The sequence below is a fragment of the Centroberyx gerrardi genome, chromosome 7, assembly GCF_048128805.1.
Source record: "Centroberyx gerrardi isolate f3 chromosome 7, fCenGer3.hap1.cur.20231027, whole genome shotgun sequence".
Taxonomy (NCBI): Eukaryota; Metazoa; Chordata; class Actinopteri; order Beryciformes; family Berycidae; genus Centroberyx; species Centroberyx gerrardi.
The window spans coordinates 6,276,391-6,297,197 of record NC_136003.1 but is presented as its reverse complement, the minus strand read 5'-3'; the positions used below and the strand labels follow the sequence as shown (position 1 = coordinate 6,297,197).

The 20,807-nt window shown below is 40.6% G+C and overlaps 1 protein-coding gene across 1 annotated transcript; it reads right to left on the bottom strand.

Annotated features, from left to right (window-relative positions):
- Window positions 1-6,474: 6,474 nt before the first annotated feature.
- Window positions 6,475-20,397, bottom strand: LOC139911916 (apoptosis regulator BAX-like). The gene is made up of 6 exons (XM_071899536.2): window positions 20,169-20,397; window positions 19,841-19,871; window positions 18,119-18,283; window positions 12,472-12,613; window positions 10,216-10,320; window positions 6,475-9,529 (listed from the first exon to the last, which is right to left on the bottom strand). Exons 1-6 carry the CDS (start codon window positions 20,194-20,196, stop codon window positions 9,386-9,388), a joined length of 615 nt encoding a protein of 204 aa, XP_071755637.1. The 5' UTR covers window positions 20,197-20,397; the 3' UTR covers window positions 6,475-9,385.
- Window positions 20,398-20,807: the final 410 nt, after the last annotated feature.

Sequence of the window (20,807 nt, the reverse complement as noted above, 5' to 3'; positions counted from 1 at the left end):
GTAGTCAGGATGGAGAGGCCGACCGCGTCTGCTTTCAGCACCACGGACAGCGCCAGCATACAACTGCTGCCTCCTCCGGAAAAACACGAAGTGTTGCATTCGGCTTTTTCCGGACAGCGACTGGACTCCGACGAGGAGAGAACAGCAGCAGCAGTTGAAAATCACCGCTTGGCCAGCCGTTAGTGAAGACTTTAGACTTTGCAGGGTAAAAATATTCAATATGCCGCATCGGCTGAGGTTTGTAGCATGAATGCATGTTGCAACTCAAAGGATATGTAAGATAAAAAGAGAGAAATATGAAGCGATATTGGTGGGGGAAGATTTGAAACATGAACACGGCGCGTGTGAGTAAAAGGAGCTCTTCTGATTGGCTGAGTCACGTTTGAAGCCGTTAGAATTCAAATATTTATGCTAACCGAAAATCACCACTCACACCAGTACTTTACCTCAAATGATTCCACAGTTGTCTAATCTGGACTGGGGAAAAGTTTGGGAGTTTACCAAACAAAATTTTAGTTTTGCAGATAAAATTGTGAAAAAAATTCACACCTCATCCAGGTGGTGATGAGAATTGTTTATTCTTATTCTTTCTTATTCGTATTTCATTGAGACTGTTCAAATATTGGGCCGAAATATAAAATGTCTGTGTAGGCTACAGTACAATTTACAGTAAGAACATTATTCACTGTACGGAAGAGGATTAGGGCCACATGTGAAAATTTATTTGAGTTCTGAGTTTAAAATCAGAATTTTGAGAAAAAAGTCAGAATTCTGAGAAAGAATTCAGAACTCAAAAAAAAATTTCACATGTGGCCCTAATCCTCTTCGGATTCAATTTTTATATATATTTTTTAAAACCTTGTATAAAAAAAATTATATAACTTTTTGAAGTTGAAGGTCTGCAGATTATTTGGAAGCTGGTTTGGGAACACACTTATAGCACATGTGACTAATTTTTAATGCATTTTTAAACTTTGGATGGTTGCTATAGTGCCACCATCAGGCAGATTTCCCTCATATTACTACTCTAAGTTCTGTGCATTATTAATCTAACATGGGAATTAAAAGCAAGAGTTTTTTTTTTTTTTTGAGCTTTTGGCAAGACATATTATAGCAAGTAGAGGGAGAAGTATCTGTACTCTGAGGAGAATTTAACTAACAGCTACACCTGTGGTAATACTAATTACACTTCATAATTATCCTGTTACATTAATCTTTCACTGTTTATTAATCCAATATAATTCCAATATCATTCACAGAGTATTATCTCGTTATACAGTATGTAATCAGTTACTTCACTGGTTTTAACCTCTTAGACTTCTCTTAATTTTTTTTTTTCCACCAGGCTCTGAATGACTGATGGGTTGTTAGTGGATGTTTGTTCTTGTGAGCAGTCACACACACACACACACACACACACACACACACATGCTCTCTCACACATTAACCTCTCTCTCACAACCACACATGCACATACAAACACACACACACACACACACACACCCTTTCACAAACATGCACGCATGCACAAACCTTACAGAGATGGACAGTGCATTACCACATGCAAACACACACACACACACACACACACACACACTCAGTTAATTAAGTTAACATGCTGACTAAGGAGCTGTAGAGCTCTTTGCAGTATGAGAGTGATAAAGGAGGGGGGAGCACACACACACACACACACACACGGTGTACACACAGTATACACACAGTACATGCAAACACACGCACGCACGCACACACACACACACACACACACACACGAACACACGCAGAGACACATAGGATAACACAAAGTCAACCTGAAGAGACCTGTATCCGTTTTGACATTGCACCAATGGAAAAGGGGGTGGGTGGGGTGTGTGTGTGTGTGTGTGTGTGTGTATGATAGAGAATGTGTGTGTGTGTGTGTGTGTGCGTGAGAGAGAGCAGAAGAGAGGTGAGAGTGAACATGAGGGGATGATTAGAGAAAAAAATGAAACATGAATGGGAGAGAGATGAGGTTTTGAGCGAGAAAGAGAGAGAGAGAGAGAGAGAGAGAGAGAGATGAGATTGTGTGAGTGCAAAAGAGAAAGAGAAAAAGAGGGGGCAGCTAGGAAGGGAGAAAGAGAGAAAGAGAGACAGTGATAAATTGGTAGCTGTGCTGACTGAGCAAAAAAAAAAAAAACGAACAGGAAAATCTCCTGTGTGTGTGTGTGTGTGTGCATGCGTGTGTGTGTGTGTTTTGGTTATAAGATGGAACGGTGCAGCAAGCAAAGAGCAAAAAGCACAAGAACACTGTAGGTACAGCATTCACAATGACAGAGGAGAGAGAGAGGGGGAGAGAGAGAGACAGAGAGAGAGAGAGCTGTTTTAACAATCACAGAGAGTGATAGAGCGAGGTATTCCAACAGTGACTGACAGAGAAAGAGAGAGAGAGAGAGATTCCTATTTTAACAGCGCAAGAGAATGAAAGCGACCCGTTTCACTGGTGACAGTGGGAAGAAAAAGGACGGAAAACTGCATAGCTCCTTCAGAAGAGAGAGAGAGAGAGAGAGAGAGAGAGAGAGAGAGAGAAAGAGAGTCCCAGTACATGGCTGTCTCTCTCCCTCTCTACCTCCCCCCCTACACACACACACACACACGCTCAGTGCAGTGCAGTTCCTATATCTGTTCCTTCATCTATTCTACTGCACTGTGGTGCGCAAGGGACATCTAAGGGCCAAAAGCGAGTACTGCAGGCCAGCAAAACACTGCAGTCACCCCTCCCTCCCTCTCTCCCTCTCTCTCTCTCTCTCCCAATTTCTCTCTTTCCGTCCGTTTGTCCCCTCTGACCTCCCCATCTCCTCCCCTACTCGCTGTCCGCGCCTCCTCTCCCCTTTTCCTTCTGCTTAGATCCCGAAATTGAAATAAGCGGCGAAAGAAAGGGTTGGAGAGGAGAGGAGAGGAGAAGAGAGGAGGAGGGGAGAGGAGAGGAGCGCTTCCACCTCTCCTCCTGCTTCCCCCACCATGCTGCTCGTTCCTCCTCTTTTCCCATCCGCCTCTTTCCTCCCATCTTTAACTCCCTTCACCCACTCTGAAGGTCTAAAACTCAAACTAGAAGTACAAGAACACACACACACACACACACACACACACACACACACACACACACACACATATACTGTAGCTGTGGTCTTTTCACATGCTGCATGCTACAGTGTAGAGTATGGTTAGTATACTGTTAGAATCCTAATAGAGGTTTTGCAGTCAAATCTCCCAAGTCTGGCTCCATCATGGAGGTCCAGTGGAAAATTAGCTGTACGCAAATAATGTCTAGGCTAGAAAAATAGCTATCTGAAAAAGAGTCATGGTGTGGGTGTAGGTCCATCCAGTAACATTATAAGTAATAGTAGCCTAAGTGGTCTGATATATTATATTTGTTTCCAAATGTAGGTTACTGTGACACAGTAAACTGTCTTAGCTAATACAAAACACTCTGAGTTGTAGCTTGAGAGGAGTCAGCATAATTAACCTGAACAAACTGTTGTTTTTGTTAGCTTGCTAACTATCCGGAAAGCTTATGCACCTGGCGTTAAAGTTAAAGGATAAGTTTGGTGATTTTGGACCTATATATAATTTGTCTCTTACATATCTGTCTCTTACATACCTGTAGTACTTTGACCTGCAGCAGAAAATGCTGACAGTCAGATGTTGGTTGAAACAGCTAGCTCCATTGCTAGGCAAGTTTGGTAGAAGACTATCCACTGAATGGAAATCGTGCGGTTCTGCTGTTTTCCAGGCTGTGAATAGAAATACGTTGGTTGGTTGCCATATCGTTTCCACAGACTTTTTTGGAGATATTTTGACAAACATTTGGACTCATTAGCAGCAAGAGGCCTAGCAACAGAGCTAGCTATTTCAACTGACAGTGGAGTCAATATTGTCTGTGGGTCCAAGTATTACAGGTATGTAAGAGACAAATTATATATACATGAACTTATACATACAACTACAGCTACTACTAGCTACTAGCTACATAACGTTAGCTATTATGCAAACCAGGTGACAGAGATAGTTAGCTGACCAGATACTATGGTTAGCAATAACGTAATGATGACGTAAGTTACCACGACACCGAATGCGACAATTGGTCCAAATCACAAGCGGCCTGTTGATTTGGCCATTTCAGGCGGAAAAGTTGCGGCAATTTTGCAAAACTGCAAGCTCTCGCAAATATTGCGGAGATTTCTTGAATTTGCGGTAATTATTGCGATCGCAAAATCGCAAGTTCCTGGAGGGACTGATAAACAAGCTGACATTAAACACAAAATTGATTAGTGTATCGGTGATGAAAAGAGCACTTCCCGGTCAATACTCTTGAGACAGTCGAGTTGTAAGTAAAGAAACACAATCAGCTGTTCTCAGCTGTTGTTGTGAAGAGCGGTGGACCTCCAATATGGCTGCCAGAGGAAGTGTTACATCACCTGAAAGCCCTCTGCACGGTAAAGGATGCTAGTGTTTTTCTAAGGCACAGCCATAATAAATGAGCAGGGATGGAGGGCAGGATCCTGGTACGACAGGTGAGGATTAATAATGCAGAGAGACAGACAGAAAGAAGGAAAGCGAGACAGACCCTCGGTAACACACACACACACACACACACACAGAGGAGAACCTCACATAAATAAGCCCTGTGATTCCATGAGTTTTTTATTAATCACCTTAAGACCTGCTTAAGACTATCAAACGCACACACACACACACACACACCCACACACACAGAGGTATGCAAATTATACTCTACTAAGCTGAGTTAATGCTTTGCTAGAGAGAATTTTCTCTTGCACACGTGGACACACACACACAGACACAGGTGTGTGGTTTGCCCTTTCACAGTAAGACAATCCTCTTGTGTTGATAACCCAGGGAGAAAGAGAGAGAGAGAGAGAGCAAACAAGCAAATCAAAGAGAGAGACGGTGAAAGAATAATTTTAACAGCAGCGAATATCTATGGTCTTTCTTTCTATAGCTCATCACCTCTTCTCCATCATCCCTCCATCCATCCCTCCTTCGCTCATCCCTTGCTACAGGCTAATTAATAAAACTACCCTTCCTTGCTAATTGTCTACCGTTTATAGGAGCAAGAAGAGCCACCTGGGAGAGAGAGACAGAGAGAGAGAGAGAGAGAGAGAGAGAAAGAGAGAGAGAGAGAGAGAAGGGGATAGGTGTATAATTATGTTAAGCCAAATCACACTCATATGAACTTGATAGAGCTTATTCTTAGCACTGGGAATGTAGGAAACGGAGAGGAAAGGAGGAGAAGAGGAAGTTTATTTTTGTTTAAAGTGCATTTGACGAGAATGTCCCAGTGCACTTTACAAGGAAGGGAATTGGAAAAAAAAACAGTGACTGAAAGAAAGAGTGCAAGAGAGAGAGAGAGAAGAGACAGAGAGAAATAAGAGAATGTAAGACAGACTTTGAAGGGTCACGTCATCAAGACAATACAGGTGGTCATTCCATACAATACAATTCCATACAATCCATAGTGACATATGGATCAGTTCCATAGAGAATGAACTGGGAAAGATGCCATGTCATTCGCATTCCTTTATTCACATTATATTGATTGAACTGTTGTAGTCAATAGGAATAATAGGAATTCTTATATTTAATGGTATTCCACTTTAAGGTAAACTACAGTAAAAAGGCTATTCTGCTATTCTGTTCTCTTGTACCTTCTGTCCCAGGGCTAATCATGCTCTGAATAGACTACCGCTGTGACAAAGTCCATATTTTAGAATTTCATAATTTATAATGAACTTCCTAATGCGGTCATTGTGGTACAACCACTGAGCCAAGGTCAGCACTGGCATTGATAGGCAGCTGGCCTCAAATGACGTTCAGTTCAGTCAAATCCAATGTAAAAAGAAACTGAAACTTTATATTCATTTTGGGGGAAAAAGTCATTCGTTCTAGTTCATCGTTTAATATTTCCAACATACAGAGGATTCTAGTTTGTAAATGTGTGCATATTTACCAGCTAAGGGCTTAAGCTATAAGATACGTTAAAAAAAACATGATTTGTTTTCATTTTGTGCTGCAAATCATTTTTTAAGACTGGACGTCACTTAGTGTTCTTGGAACACAACTGTTCAGTTGGATAAAACTGACATGGCAGAATATTAATGTCATAATGCTGGAGAAAAAAAAATCAAGAACTGTAAAAAATAAATTTCAATAGAATGTTTATTATCTACTTTTTATAACTGTGGAACACATGAAGAAAAAAATCTCAATATACTTCATTAATTAAACAGCAACCATAAAAGAGATTAATAACAATTCTATTATCAAAGATGAAGGCTTAAACGTGAATGCTGATTTACCTGAGCAACCCTTCTCCTTTTAAGAAAATCACAAAATCATTTGGAAAACGCAAACATGTAGTAAACAAAGTAAACACAGTACAAACATTAAAGGCCAATGCCAAGATTTCCAAATTTTCCCCAACTCAAAATATTTTACTTTGGCATTACCATTACGTTACTTACTGACAAGCGCTGATCACATACACAAAACATTATCAACCATCCTTTTTGCTGTCGAGTCAGCCCCACAAAATGCATTCACATATGTTCCCCATTAAAATATAGCCAACATCACATAATCCATATACATAGAAATACTCTTCATAACAATAGGTCCAAAACACAGGTTTCTTTTGTTTAGAAAAAAGGTGCACGACTTGACTGGTGGTAGAAAGGAAATGGACATCAGATACAGAAAATGCTGAAACCCAAACTGGGTGGCTACAGACATGCTGACTGGGACAAAAGTCTGTTGTGTGGGGTAGCAGGGCGGCCTAGTGGTTAGAGAAACTGTCCTGACAGCAGAAGGTCACAGGTTTGATCACCCTGTCTGAAACACCGACTACTGACCACATCCAGGGGGCGCCGCACTGCATCTGACCCACCATCACATTAAAAGATAACAATAAATATATGGGATCCATTATCAGTCTGTCTGCCTGTGATCCTGTGCGTTCAAGCTGTTTGCCTGAAATTGACTTTTCAAGGCTGTTCGGGATGTTTTGGGGTGTAAACTATTTGCGGTGGGTGTGGCCAGCGGCGAGCTGGGCTGTGGCTACTAAGGTGAGGCTAGCGGCCACGCAGCAAGGAAGTCTAATGTTGCGTTCATGTCATATGGGAAGCAGCGGAAGAATGGGATGACATCTTGTTGAAGCGTTCACGTGTTTAACTCGTTAATAATTTTTATTTATGAATTTAATATCATCATAAACAAAGTGCAGCAGTCATTACGCACTTTTTGTAGTAATTTAGATTTTTATTGTCTTTCCTGCTGTTTACTGCTTGTGTTGACACACTTCCACAATTTGTGATGCCAAGTGGGAGATTTCAGAGCCTGCAAAAAAGTTCCATTTATCCTAGGTCGTTTGTACAGTAAATTTGATATGACATGAATGCGGCAATAGCAATAACAGCAATGGTGGAAAGCAGTAAGAAATGAAAGTACAGTGAAGCGAAAGGTGTAGCAGACGAGACCCGTTCAAAACCTGTTGAACAGGAGGAAGGCGGGGCTAACAATATGCTTTCTGCCTCAAGGCGAAACAATTGCACATTGTAGCTTTAAAGTGGTAATTCTCAAGTCCCTCAATTTTTTTATTTTGTCTTCATCTTTGGTGCTAAGTGCTCATTCTGCCCTACACAGGCAACAGGCAGCAACTGAAACTGACTTTTTGACTGAGAAAGTTGTTATTCTTTATCCTCCTATCCTCCTCCGATCTCACGCTGACATAGAAAAATGACAAAATCAGATTTTCAGGGTTTTTTCCCCCATCTTTGGTGCTCAGCGCTCATTGCTGTGGTGTTTCTGCACTGCACTTCTCAGAGATCACCTGTCAATCAAACAGTAATGCCTTTTTTCTTGGATTTTCTGTTTTTGTTCAGCCGTGGTGGCTAACACTGGTGTTTAGAACAACACATTTTCTTGGTGGGGACTCGAGTCACATGACTTGGACTCGAGTCAGACTCGAGTAACAAGTTGCATTGCTTGAGACTTGACTTGAGTTCTGGTGACTTGGGACTTGACTTTGATGACTTGAAAAGGTTACTAAAGTCTTAAACTTATGAGATTTTTTCTACCAGACAACCAAATTTAAATTCTGTTTTCTGAATTTAGAATTATTTAATTTATTGAAGTTGAAACTGATTCTAGAAATCAAACTCATGATGGTCTTACCAAGTTTTTATCCTATTAAAATCATATTACATTGAAAAGTCCTAGATATTTAGTTTTCTTTAAGATATTAAATTGATACTGAACTCTTGATTTGTTCTGACTTGCTGTTCTACATTTAGACTTGAGACTTGACATTAATGACTTGGACTTGACTTGGTAATGCACATTTATACTTGGGACTTGACTTGAGACTTGTGCCTTAAGACTTGAGACCGACTTGGGCCTCAAGCAAAGCTGACTTGGTCACACCTCTGTGAACTGACAATCGAGAGTAGCAAGACAGACAATTATTGATATGAAAAAGTTGCGGATTATTACTTTAATTCCAAATGTGCAGAGTGCATCAGACAGAGAGCAGAAGTGTCTTAAGAAACTGAGTAATCATGGACAGGTTAGAGCCATGAAATAAAACCAGAACACTGAGTGGGGTGTTGTGGTCACTGAGGAGAGTTATAAGGGTGCTGGTGATGCTACAGGCCTCTGACTACCTTGTTTGTACATTTTAGATTGCAATTTTTAATAATATTTAAAACTATTTTATTTTGGGAATATTCTTAATCGTAGGAAAACTCTCATTCATACTAATGCCAATAAGAAGGTCCACACTACACAGCAGTGCAAATTTAGCAACATTTGGGATTTGAGGATGGGGGGGTACTTAATATTTGGGGGTGGCGGGAGTGCAACTTCATATCTATTTAATATCTTCTTCTATGATAGTATATGTGACTATCATCGACACATCATCGCGCACTTAACGTAAACAGTCTCCTCACCGACTTTCAAGTCCAATGGTTGGTATGCATAGATAGTTTAGAACAGAGAGAGAGAGAGAGAGAGAGAGAGAGAGATACATAGAAAGAAAGGGAGAGAGAGAGAGAGTATGTGGGTCAGAGAAGTATTTGCAAATGATTCTTAGTATTTTAACCTTCTTGGAGCACCAGCTGGGTGGGATTTACAGCATCTGGGCCATTTGGACAGTGTGAGATAAGCTGTCAATCCCAGGATAATCATTTCTGATCATTTTAGTCAAAACCCTCTGGCATACACCGTACTGCCAGTAGATGCCAAACACCACCTATCTGGTAAACGCTTCTAATTACTTGCAAAATACTACTTGACCCAGGTCTGGAGTGTGTGTGTGCGTGTGCGTGCATCAGGTACTCCTGGCCAGCCGCCAGGTGATGATGCTTCCTACAGCCAGGCCAGCGACGAAGATGATGATGAGGCCGGAGGTGTGTGAGCTCAGCGATGACACGCTCCGCATCGGCACGCGGGCCAACTCTGAGAAACTGTTGATCTGGAGGGGAGAGAGAGAGAGAGAGAGAGAGAGAGAGAGAGACAGAGAGAGAGAGAGAGAGAGAGAAAGAGAGAGAGAGTGAGAGAGAGAGAGCGAGAGAGGCAGACTTTCAGACAGCTCATGTTTTCATTTCCCAAATATCTTTAAAGAAATAATTGAGGATTAATGTGTTAATAAACAAAATGCTGTTGTTGTTAATGTAATGTGCAATGTAAATAGATTTAAACTGAATCAACCTGGGCATCAATTAACAACCACACAATTTGTGATAAGCTGTGACCAGGTTGGTGCCAAATTGACTCGCTAGTGCCCTCTATTGGCAAAGCTTGAAGTTTTCAAAAAATATAAACTACAATACATTTCATTGTAATAAAATGAAAAAACAAAAACACTTCATGTTTTATATACACTGTAGTATCATTTTGTGTTATTCTTTATGGAGATGTCAAGCCTTTCCTCACTGACATTAGAAAGACTCGACACTCTCCATATAGCTCTTATCCAGAGCAATTTACCATGGGTGCAACAGTAGAAGGAGCCTAAATTTCGACATCAATTACAAGCAACCAATAATGAGGAGGTGAAAAGTTACAGCCTTAGTGCTCATTACATTATTCATGTGACCACAGAACAAACATGTCAGAGCTGCTATGAAATGAAATAGCAAAAGAACTAAAAAGACATACCCATCCTCCGTGTTCGCGGATCCAGCTCAGCAAAGTATTTCTGAAGTAATCCAAGGTCCACCTCAGGATCTGCGTCACTGAATCGGGGAGATGAGCCTCCACCATCTGATAGATAGACAGACACACACACCATTACATTCTACTAGGGCTGCAGCTATCGATTATTTTAGTAATCGAGTATTCTACCGATTATTCCATCGATTAATCGAGTAATCGGATAAGAAATACTTTTGCTTTATTAAAGAGCAATAGTAAATATACAAAAGAGAAAAGCTGTCCGCACGAAGCTGTCCATACGACACTGTGATTTACTGAAAACGAGGTGAAATAATAATTATTATTGATATTTATTACTAGGCCTAAATATCATACAAGTTCATAAGACTGGCTAATGTACATTTATTTACTATGTTGAAGGGTTGCCCTACACCTGCTGACCCTACTCACTGCAATCAAACTAAACTGAATATACCTGCTGTATTGGACTGGTGCATTTTAGGCTCCAATTGCTACTTACACCACCTGATATTTTGCTTTCTGGGGTATTTTATGCATCACTGTGAGGGGAGTAGGTGTGTGTGTGTGTGGGGTGTGTGTGTGTGTGTGTGTGTGTGTGTGTGTGTATGTGTGTGACTATCATAATAATAACATGAATGAAGCTCAGGCTTTCACAAATTGACTGCAGCATTTTATTTTCTGTGGTTATTCTCTTGAGCAAAACTTAGCTAACTTAGGGACATCATAACTAGCCACCATATTGATTTACGTTCTTAACTAGCCATTACATATAGCCATAATTAACGTGCATTCTTTACTAGCCTTCATCTCATCCCGTTTTAATATTAAGTGCTGACTCCGCCCACCCGGGCCAGTTTCGGCGTACGCCGGTAGCAATTACAAGTGGACCCTATCCTACAGTCCCTGCTCTCAGCGGAGGGAAGGAGCTACGCTGTGTGTGGGAAGCGCTGTGACCGTCAGACCTCTCTGGATTAGACAAGCAAGTAGAGAAAACCGGCATCAGCCAAACCAATTTATTGCCAAATGCTTTGGGATTCAACACATTAACATTGCTTCCCATGGTCAGAAAAAGTCGGCAGATTTGTCGCTAGTCGGTTTTGAGAAATAAAGTCGCCAGGGGGGTCTGAAAAGTCGCTAAGTCTAGCGACAAAGTCGCCAAGTTGGCAACACTGGATCCGAAACTTTGGACACTTTCTGTCGTTTTCTCTGGCCTGTCTCTTCTCTTCGCCCCTCGCTATTTTCTCTCTCTTTCTCCAGCGCGTTGTGCAACAGTAATAATCATCCGTGCGAAACACTGAGTGTGTATATAGTTATATGGATTAAACAAAGCTTCGATGCAAAGAATTTGCATCGATGATTTTTAGTAATCGAGTTACTCGAGTTTCTCAAGGAATCGTTTCAGCCCTACATTCTACCCAGATCTGTTCTTTTGTTGTTTTTTAAGTAATAATCTGTCACATTTCATATGAATAAATAAGCCTTAGACTGGTCTTAGATTCTCAGGTTGGACTAGGCTAATTAAGACTGCCTGTTACTTAAATATTACGACTTATTTTAAGGTAGGAAAGTTAGCCACCTTCCCCCTGGCTAATCTTGAGTTAAGAATGTTGTTGTTATGGCAATGAGTCGACCTAACTGTCAGAGTGGGAAGTTTAAATACTGAAGCTATTTCATAAAAGATGGCAAATCTTTGGTTTTTGGAAAGAGCCTGAAGAAGAGTGAGTCTTTAGAGACAGAAACAACCCAACAGAGATCTACAACAATCAAGAAGTAGTAGGAACAGGTAATATACGTGTCTATAGCAAGTTTGACTTAAGGTCACATTTAAGTCTAAGACTAGGTCTATCTTTATGCAACTGGCCCTGGTGTCTAGTAGGTCTTTTCTGGGGAAAATCCTGTGATGCACAGGAAGTGATGCGTTTTACCTTCCCAGTTTGTTTGGAATAAACAGAAGAACTGGGTAGTTAGCATGAGCAGCGATAGCCACCATGGCTGAACAGACAAAGAAAAGAGCGCCACCTACAGAAACTCAAACTGCATCAACAGAAAATCCAAGCTCCGCCCACACTGTTTGATTGACATGTGATCTCTGGGAAGTGCAGTGCAGAAACACCACAGCAATGAGCGCTGAGCACCAGATGGAGATGGTGACAAAAAACAAAAGAAAGATCTTGAGAATTACCACTTTAAATTTTCCCACAATCCAATGTGATCTGGCGCAATAAGACGCACACCCACCCTGACAGCCATCCTGCCGGCGATATAGAAGAGCACGGCGATCCTCTCCCAGGTGATCTGGCCGTGTTCAAACACTTTGTCCACCAGTCCCATGAATTTCTCCGACATGGAGCTGGGGCCACAAGCCATCCCATCTATTGCACTAGAACAAAGAGATGAGAGAAAGAGATTGGAGGGGAGAGGAAGAAGTTGGAGGAGAAGAAAAACGTTACACTATACAGTCACTTAATTTAAATTTGATTATTTTCATACCAAAAATGACAAGGATTAAGTTTTTGCCTCTGAATTTTATTGTTGGCATTTAGATGGAGTTACGCTACAACTTTCCATTGAAACTAATGATAAACTAATAATTGAGACTAATGCAATTCTTTTAGGTGGGCTAGGTTTTTTGGTTATTTATGTGGATCATGTTTAACATTAGAAAGGCCAAAACCCATCTGGCATTGTTATTTTCAATTTTTAGTTCCTCCAACACTGAAAATGCTGTTTTTTCCTCCTTCCATAACTTTTCCTAAATATGAGGGTTTTAGTAATTCCAAAAAAGCCACTTTTGAAAAAAAGCACTCTGCAATTTGCATAAAAATCCTCTATACCGCCGCGTTGGTTTGTGTGAATGCACGTCTCTCTCTCAAAGAGATTCAAAGTGAACAGCACATCTTTAACCTCCAAAATATTAATTAAGGAATCATCTTGAGAGTGAACAAGCGCTTCTGCAAGTGTTAGGAATCGCTGATCCGGTCCGGTATTGCTAATGAAGTTGACGAAATCATCAAGAAGACACCTGTGCGGTAGCCCACTCAGTAGACGAGTGGGTTTAAACTTGATTCGCTCCTGTTAGCTCGTATTGCTGCCTGCTATGAACTGTTGTAATTGGGTGTTTCCCAGGGATGATATATGCTCAGACAAGAAGAATCAGACGATGACCACAGAGTAGCTTCTTCCATGCAGGTTTAATACGGCCGGTTCAAGTCATTGCTACAGACAAGCAAATAGCAATGAAATGACAAAGAAAAGATTGGCATATGGCCACTTATATAGACTAGGGATGCCCCGATAACGTTTTTTGACGCCGATCGCCAATCGTCTATGAGCCACATCTGCCGATACCGATCAGCCATAGATAGTTTTTTTGTTTTGTTATAGCAGCTGGTATAGCAGTATTATAGGTCAGTTTCCATTTTACATACATTTCATCCATCAAATTGAGTCCTGGTTAAAAAGTATCCACATTTTCTTTTTTTCTACCTCAATATTTACTTGATCATTATGTAAACAAAACCATGTGCGTTCTAGGTAGCGCAACATGATTTAGTGAGATAACCGAAGCACAAGACTCAGACTGTTGCCACTTGCCTGTGTTGTTGAGTCGAGTTAAATAAATGGAGACACCCTCTGAAGATATATATCCGTTTCAGTCTTTGTTTTTGTATAAGTGAATGTTCTTAAGAGAGAGAGAAATGAGACTTTTCAGTTGCCTCTCCGCTGATAGGGGCTCGACCGTCGTCCAGTACGACGCGGACAGCAGTGCAAAGTGCAGACCATTATGTAAACAAACACACATGGCATGCGATGAATTGATGCATTAAATAAGCAGAGAATTAAATGAGGGGAAGTAGCGGGCGTGACGGACTGTGACTTTACTAGTTGTCCATGAAGATTTGTGTTTTTAATTAACATGTAGCCTAAAGAAATATGAATTCAAGAAGTTCAAGAAGAGAAATGACTCACGTGTTTTATGTCATCGATTGGTTTTTGCAATCGGTGACTATAAAGCATTATCGGAATTCTCCGATCTCATATTTATTCTGAATATCGGCCGATTCCGATTGCTGGCCGATCGATCGCGGCATCCCTAATATGGACCCAAGTAAACAACCTCTGTTCCCTCTCTCAGTTCCTGAGTCTATTCATTAACCTTACATGATGTTGAAACACATATAGATAGTATAAGCAGTCCCCAGGTAAAGAGAGTTCATCATAACAAGGTCCCAGACTTTCTGGGACCACACATGTCCTCTTTACATTTTCAGATAAGACAGGACATGCTCATGACCCTATGACCTCGGGAAACTCCTGTCCACATAGATACATACATGCATGAATGTAAAAACATAATATCAACTGTCTTCTGCAAAAATCGTCATTTCGGATAATGACTGGATGCAGTCTATCTCTGGCTTTGTTAACGAGTTTGTCTCCGCCAAAACTACTACTCTCCTAGCTTCCCTGGATTCCCCGCAGATTCTCTCTTCCATCCGCCCAGACTACAGCTCTTTCTCTCTGACCCAAAATTCCCTTTTTCTCCCTCTATCTCCAGCCCAAAACCCCTCTTGCCTGCAAGATACTACACGTGCTTAAAAAGAACATGGTAATAAGAATTGACGAACATTGGGGAAGCCTTTCTCGTGACTATGGATGTAGAGGCACTTTACACCAACATTAATCACAGTGAGGGACTTGAGGCCCTCAAACATTTCTTACAGTTCAGACAGGATGAAAAACAACCCCCCAACGATTTTCTTTTGCAATTGACAGAATGGACTAGTCATAACAATGTGTTTTCATCCATCTGGCCTCATCAATAACATCCCGACAGGGCAGTTTTTACGAGGAGGAGGCGGACTTCGACCATCAGTCTGCCATCATGCACACTAGATTCCAAGAGCATGGCTACAAACCAGAGTTGCTAAACCAGGCCTACACTAAGGCAAAGTCACTTGACAGGAAGAGACTTTTTCAGAAAAGGGCAAAATCTCGAAAAACTTCACAGACGTTCTTTGTCACTCAATATAGCAAACAGTAGGGCTGTACCGAATGTAATTTTTTTACATTCGAAGCTTCTATTGAGGTTTTCGAATGAAGCTTCGAACGTCTGCCGTCATATTTTATGACGTCATCATAAAAAAAACAAAAAAATCCTCGAACAAAATTTTCAATTTGAATAAAGTGATTCATCGGATTAAATATGAGTTAGTCTTTTTTTTATTATATCAACTTTCTTTAATGAATATAACTCGTCAGTTTCGTCAACATAAATACATGTAGGCTAATCCAATAAGAGCATAAAATAATGATGAAATAATAATCACGCCCTTAGGCTTATAGCAACATTATGCTACAACAGAAATGGCAATAAACAATGAAAATGAATTTTGCAAGCTGACTTAAACCAAATATGTTAAAACAAAAGATATATTCACAATTTTTTACCAAAGAGAGGCTACTGTTCCCAGTGGACTAGGACTTGCTAACTCTTTTCAGGTTGTGGGCCAGGAATATCAGCTTGTTGACATGGTCTGGTAGAAGTGAGCTTCTAGCTTTGCTCACAATGAATCCTGCCTTGGAAAAAATTCGCTCAGCGGGAGTTGACGTCGCTGGGATGCAAAGTATGTATCTAGCGGTCACCGCAAGTTTTGGGTAGCGTTCGGCGTTTTTCTTCCACCATGTCATTGGCCTGGAATCTACCTTGGTTTTGTCATTCAGGTAATCCTGAATTTTGTTGTTGGTATGAAAGTGATGATGTCTTGATGGAGCGCCAAGCAAAGCAGATACATATGATCTGTTTTTTTTTTTGTAATGACTTACTTAAGTAATTTACTATAATAATATAATACTATAATATTAGTGTAGCCTAATCTTTATCTGCAACTGTGCAGAAATATGGTATACATCATTGGTTTAAACAGAATGAATAGACGTGCAAAAAAAAAAGCTGCGCAGTGCGCAGCATTCGAATGTTGATTTAAAATTTGAATGTCAACGTTATGAATGAAGCTTCGAAGCTTCGAACTATTTGGTACAGCCCTAGCAAACAGGCCCTTAGAATCAAAAACACCAATAAGCGCAACTGGGGTATTGTACAGAGTGACCCTCTTTTACGTACTGTGACCCTTCCCTGACCCTCCAGCCTTCTCTTTTAGGCGTGCCCCTACCCTCAAAGACAAACTGGTAAGCAGCCATCTCCCCGCTACAGTGACCAGAACTTGGTTACAAAGACCCACTGGTAACTACCCCTGTGGCGGCTGTAACCACTGCACCAACATAGTCAAGGGCAACTGCTTCGTGGATTCGTCTTCACTAAGAGGACTTATCGGATCCAGAGCTTTGCCAACTGCAATACGACCTATGTGGTCTATGGACTGGAATGTGAGTGCAACTGTTTCTACATTGGACGAACGAAAAGGAGACTCAAGGATAGACTGGCAGAGCATAAAAATGCCATACGTACTAACAATCCCAGTTATCCTATGGCCGTCCATTACAGGGAAGCTGGGCATCCCAGCCCCAACTCCCTTAAAGCCATGGCCATTGAGGTAATTCCCAAACCAATTAGGGGCGGTGACCGCCTCAAGCGTCTCCTCCAGAGGGAAACATTTTGGATCTCCACCCTCAAGGCCACCAAATTCCCAGGTGTCAACCAAGATGACTTGGACTTCTCTCCTTTTCTTTAAGCCCTCCCCCTTGACCTATTGGATCCTTCTGACACTATCTCTCAGGCCTTATTTTCCTTGTATTTTTTGGTTGCCTTTTTTTCGCTTATGTGAAATCATATTATTGTTATTGATTATACTTTACATTTTTTTTACCTGATGGAACTGCATGCTAGTGTTGTTGGTAATTTTGCTTCTATACTGTAGTTTTATTTCGTTGATACTTATGTTTATGCTTGAGTGCTTGAACTGTAGTGGGTCACCTGTGCATATTGTGGTACCACCTAGTGGTGACTCTCATTTCATACATGTTTGGTATCTATGCCATGGGTCACATGACCTGTTAGCTGCTTGGGCTCCACCCAGGGGTGGATCCCAGGTGGACCCCAGACTGATGGATCCTAGACTGATGGATCCCAGGTGGATCCCATATGATATAAAAAAAAATGGGAAAGAACTAGAAAAGATTTAAAAGTCTGCTCTTAAGTTGGAAACTGGAAAATTAAGGAAACTTGTTGTGCTTTGCATCTATAGAATATATATTATTTGAATTACTTTGGTCTCTCTGTTCTGAATTTTGGGTTGTTGTGTAACCTGTTGAGAAAGATTTTTCATTTATGTATATTTTGTAGTGGGAGGTCTTTTGAGCTATCCGGGAGATTTTTTAGTTACTCCATTGACAGGTTTTGCCTGTCTGGTGCCCTATCTATTCAGTATTTCAGCATTGTAGGTTGACCACCGCTATAAATGCAGAATTAATTTACAAAAAAAAACAACAACATCATTACTGAACAATTAAACAAATAAATAAAAAAATAAAATCCATTGTAGGATTTACACTGCTTTATGTAGCTGAGGTCAGGGAGGAACCTTTATCATATCAGAGATAAACAACATTGACTGGCCAATATCCAATGTTTAATACAAGGCCAATATGAGCCTGATATATTGGCAAACCGATATATCAATCTAACCCTAATTTGGACACCAGAAATCCTGGCAACTAGTGTGTGCAGAGAAATCGAAAGCAAAAAAAAGAAAAACACTATATAGTGCTACTTATCCCTTAGACTCCATCCTATTTTTGGACACCCTGTTGAATTTAAATCGATATGCTACACCATCTGGTCCAGTAGGCGGTGGCCTGTGCCATATACATTAGTTTGCAATCTACCAATAAACTAGGAGATAAATAAGAAGTTGAAGGGACTCACTCTTGGAACTCCTTGTCATCTTGTAACTTGTCGCCGATGATTCGGACCATTATACCCAACTGGGTTACGATCTTCTGCTCCTGCACGGTCTGTACTTCCTTGATCAGTGGCGTGAAGGGCGGGACTTCCTCCGAAGGCACTTCCTTCAGCTCCTCCTGTATCACCCTAGAAATAGGGGTTATGTGCAACTGATTTCCGCATTCTGTTAAAACAGATTTACTCGTTTCCGGTTCAGTTCCACTTTACCGAAAGCTCATTGTTGTACCAGCTAGTTTGGTCGTGGGAGTCTTGGAGGTCAACCTGCATCTACGATATAAATCGCAAATGCTCATCTTTGGCAGCTCCCAAAGACACCGTGAATAAAACAACGCCATATCCACACATAGCTGGTACACCAATGAGCTTTCGGTAAAGCGAAACTGAATCGTAAATGAGTAAATCTGTTTTAACAGAATGCGGAAATCAGTTGCGCATAACCCCTACAGGAGGGAATGAGTCAGGCTAAACTACACAGGGATCTGGGATTGACATTCTTCCCTCTGCTACGAAGAGATGGTGATTTTTAATACTATACAGGGCCAAAAACAGACACGTGCACAGATTCAGTGACCATTTCCATTCACTTCCCTATATGAATCATCAATAGGGAAGTGGCCACCGTTAACCACAGTGGTTAATAAGTAGCGTGATTTACTGTAAGAGGGCTACAGGTGTCCATCCAGAGTTAGAGTGAGAGTGAAACTCTTTTTTTAAAAAAGAGATTTCACCAAATGACTGCTGGGATGGAAATGGAACTATAGACTGTTAATGAAATTACAGAGATACTGTACGGTGATGGATATACAGCATTTTGGAATCAGACCATTCATGTTATTGCTTATAACCTTGAACTTTTCAATCTAGATTTATATCCAAAACAGAAAACAAGAGGGCCAAGACTGATCGCATTGAGGACACTAAGTCTGTAGCACAGCACCCTTGGTTAATTTGTGTCAAGACAGACACACTTTCTCTTTCATGTCTATTGGCACCATGGAGTGAAGCTTATTTGGATGAACCATGGTTCATAAATCCTGTCTCCGATTGTCACTGCTTCAGAGTTTGACATGAAGAGACGCTTGTTTGTAGCCATTTCTCTACATTTGTTTGTAGAGATTTGGAGACGTTCACAAATGCAGGCTCCACTGTATATGGTTGTAAATGGATCTGTCCTTTCACTTTCACTCTGCATAGAGGCCCTGCAGTAAATCTAGTAGATTATTAACCTGGTTTCTACCCATAACTAGCATTGCAGTGTTGTTTAAGTTCACACACAGTTATCAATACGTTTTCAAACATTTTACTACTTTTGGGTTCAAAATTGTATTTGACAGGTCTGAAAAAATTATTCAAATGTTTACACCTATCATGGCTGGCATCCGGCCCTTTTCAATGTAATAGGGTTGGGCAATATGGACAAACTAGCAAAGATAATCCTAAGAAATTATTTCGATATTGATATGCAACAACATCAGCTAACCTATGCACAATCATATGTTAAATAATGACATTGAACACCACATTGAACTTTATGGTAATAAAGTATGATAAAACTCTTAATTTCCAAATAGTATTCCCTAATGTTTCGGATTGTGAGAGATTTTAATTACTATTTACTGGAACAACATAATTGTGTGATTGTGTCACGATAACTCAATATCAGTATTTATTCATGAAACTTACTCCTTGATCAGGGCTTCCCCTATCCTTTCATCTGTGGAGAAATGAAACCAACATTAGTTTACACGTGACTACTACTGAATACTACAATACCACATTAAAGCTACAATATCATTTACAGTATCACATCCACTGGCTACTTTACTTTAAACAAATTCTGTGACAATGCTGTCGCTTCCTGAATCCAATACAGCCAAAAATGTAACAATGTAAAAATGAGTATGTTACCACTGTACTGTAACCAAGTAGCTGCCATTCACTTCACTGTCACATCGACAGTCGGTGAAAAAAGGTTTCTTGTGAAGTTTACCCAAGGAGGTTCTATATTTACCTGATATCCCATTTCCTTCACACGCCATTTTTTTTTAAAACAACTTAAGAAAACTTATCGAAAAACTATTCTCTCTTGCTCCTTCAGAAACTCCTCCCTCCCCTCGCAAATGTGTCAACTTCGTCAGTCAACGATAACAAACAGAACCGTTGCTAAAACAGCAGAAAAGACTCAACGTGTCTTCAAAGTAATTAAACCTCATGAAACGACGATAACTGCAAAACAAGATAAACTGTCTTGACAGTACATTAAGTCAAAGATGCTCTAAACACAAAACCTATCTATACACTAAACCGTCTCTGATTAAGTTCAGTATAAGTATAGGCGGGACAAGTTTGGGCGGCGCATATCGGTACTCATGTGAAATCTGTCCGTGTGTAAACACTGACTGGTGTGTGCGGGTGTGTGTATAGACAGAACCAAAAATGAATGCCTTTTCGCTTTCATAATAAAAATCCCTATATTTTCCCACAGCTGACTGCTATTCAACAAAGCGGAATGACAAACAAGCATTTAAAGGAAATTCAAATCCACACAATCAACCCAAAAAAAAGTAACCAAAAAGCTGGAGGTGGGTTTGCTGGATTTAATATACAGGTTCGCCGAGGAGAGCGGCGTTCCCATATGTCGTCATCCCAT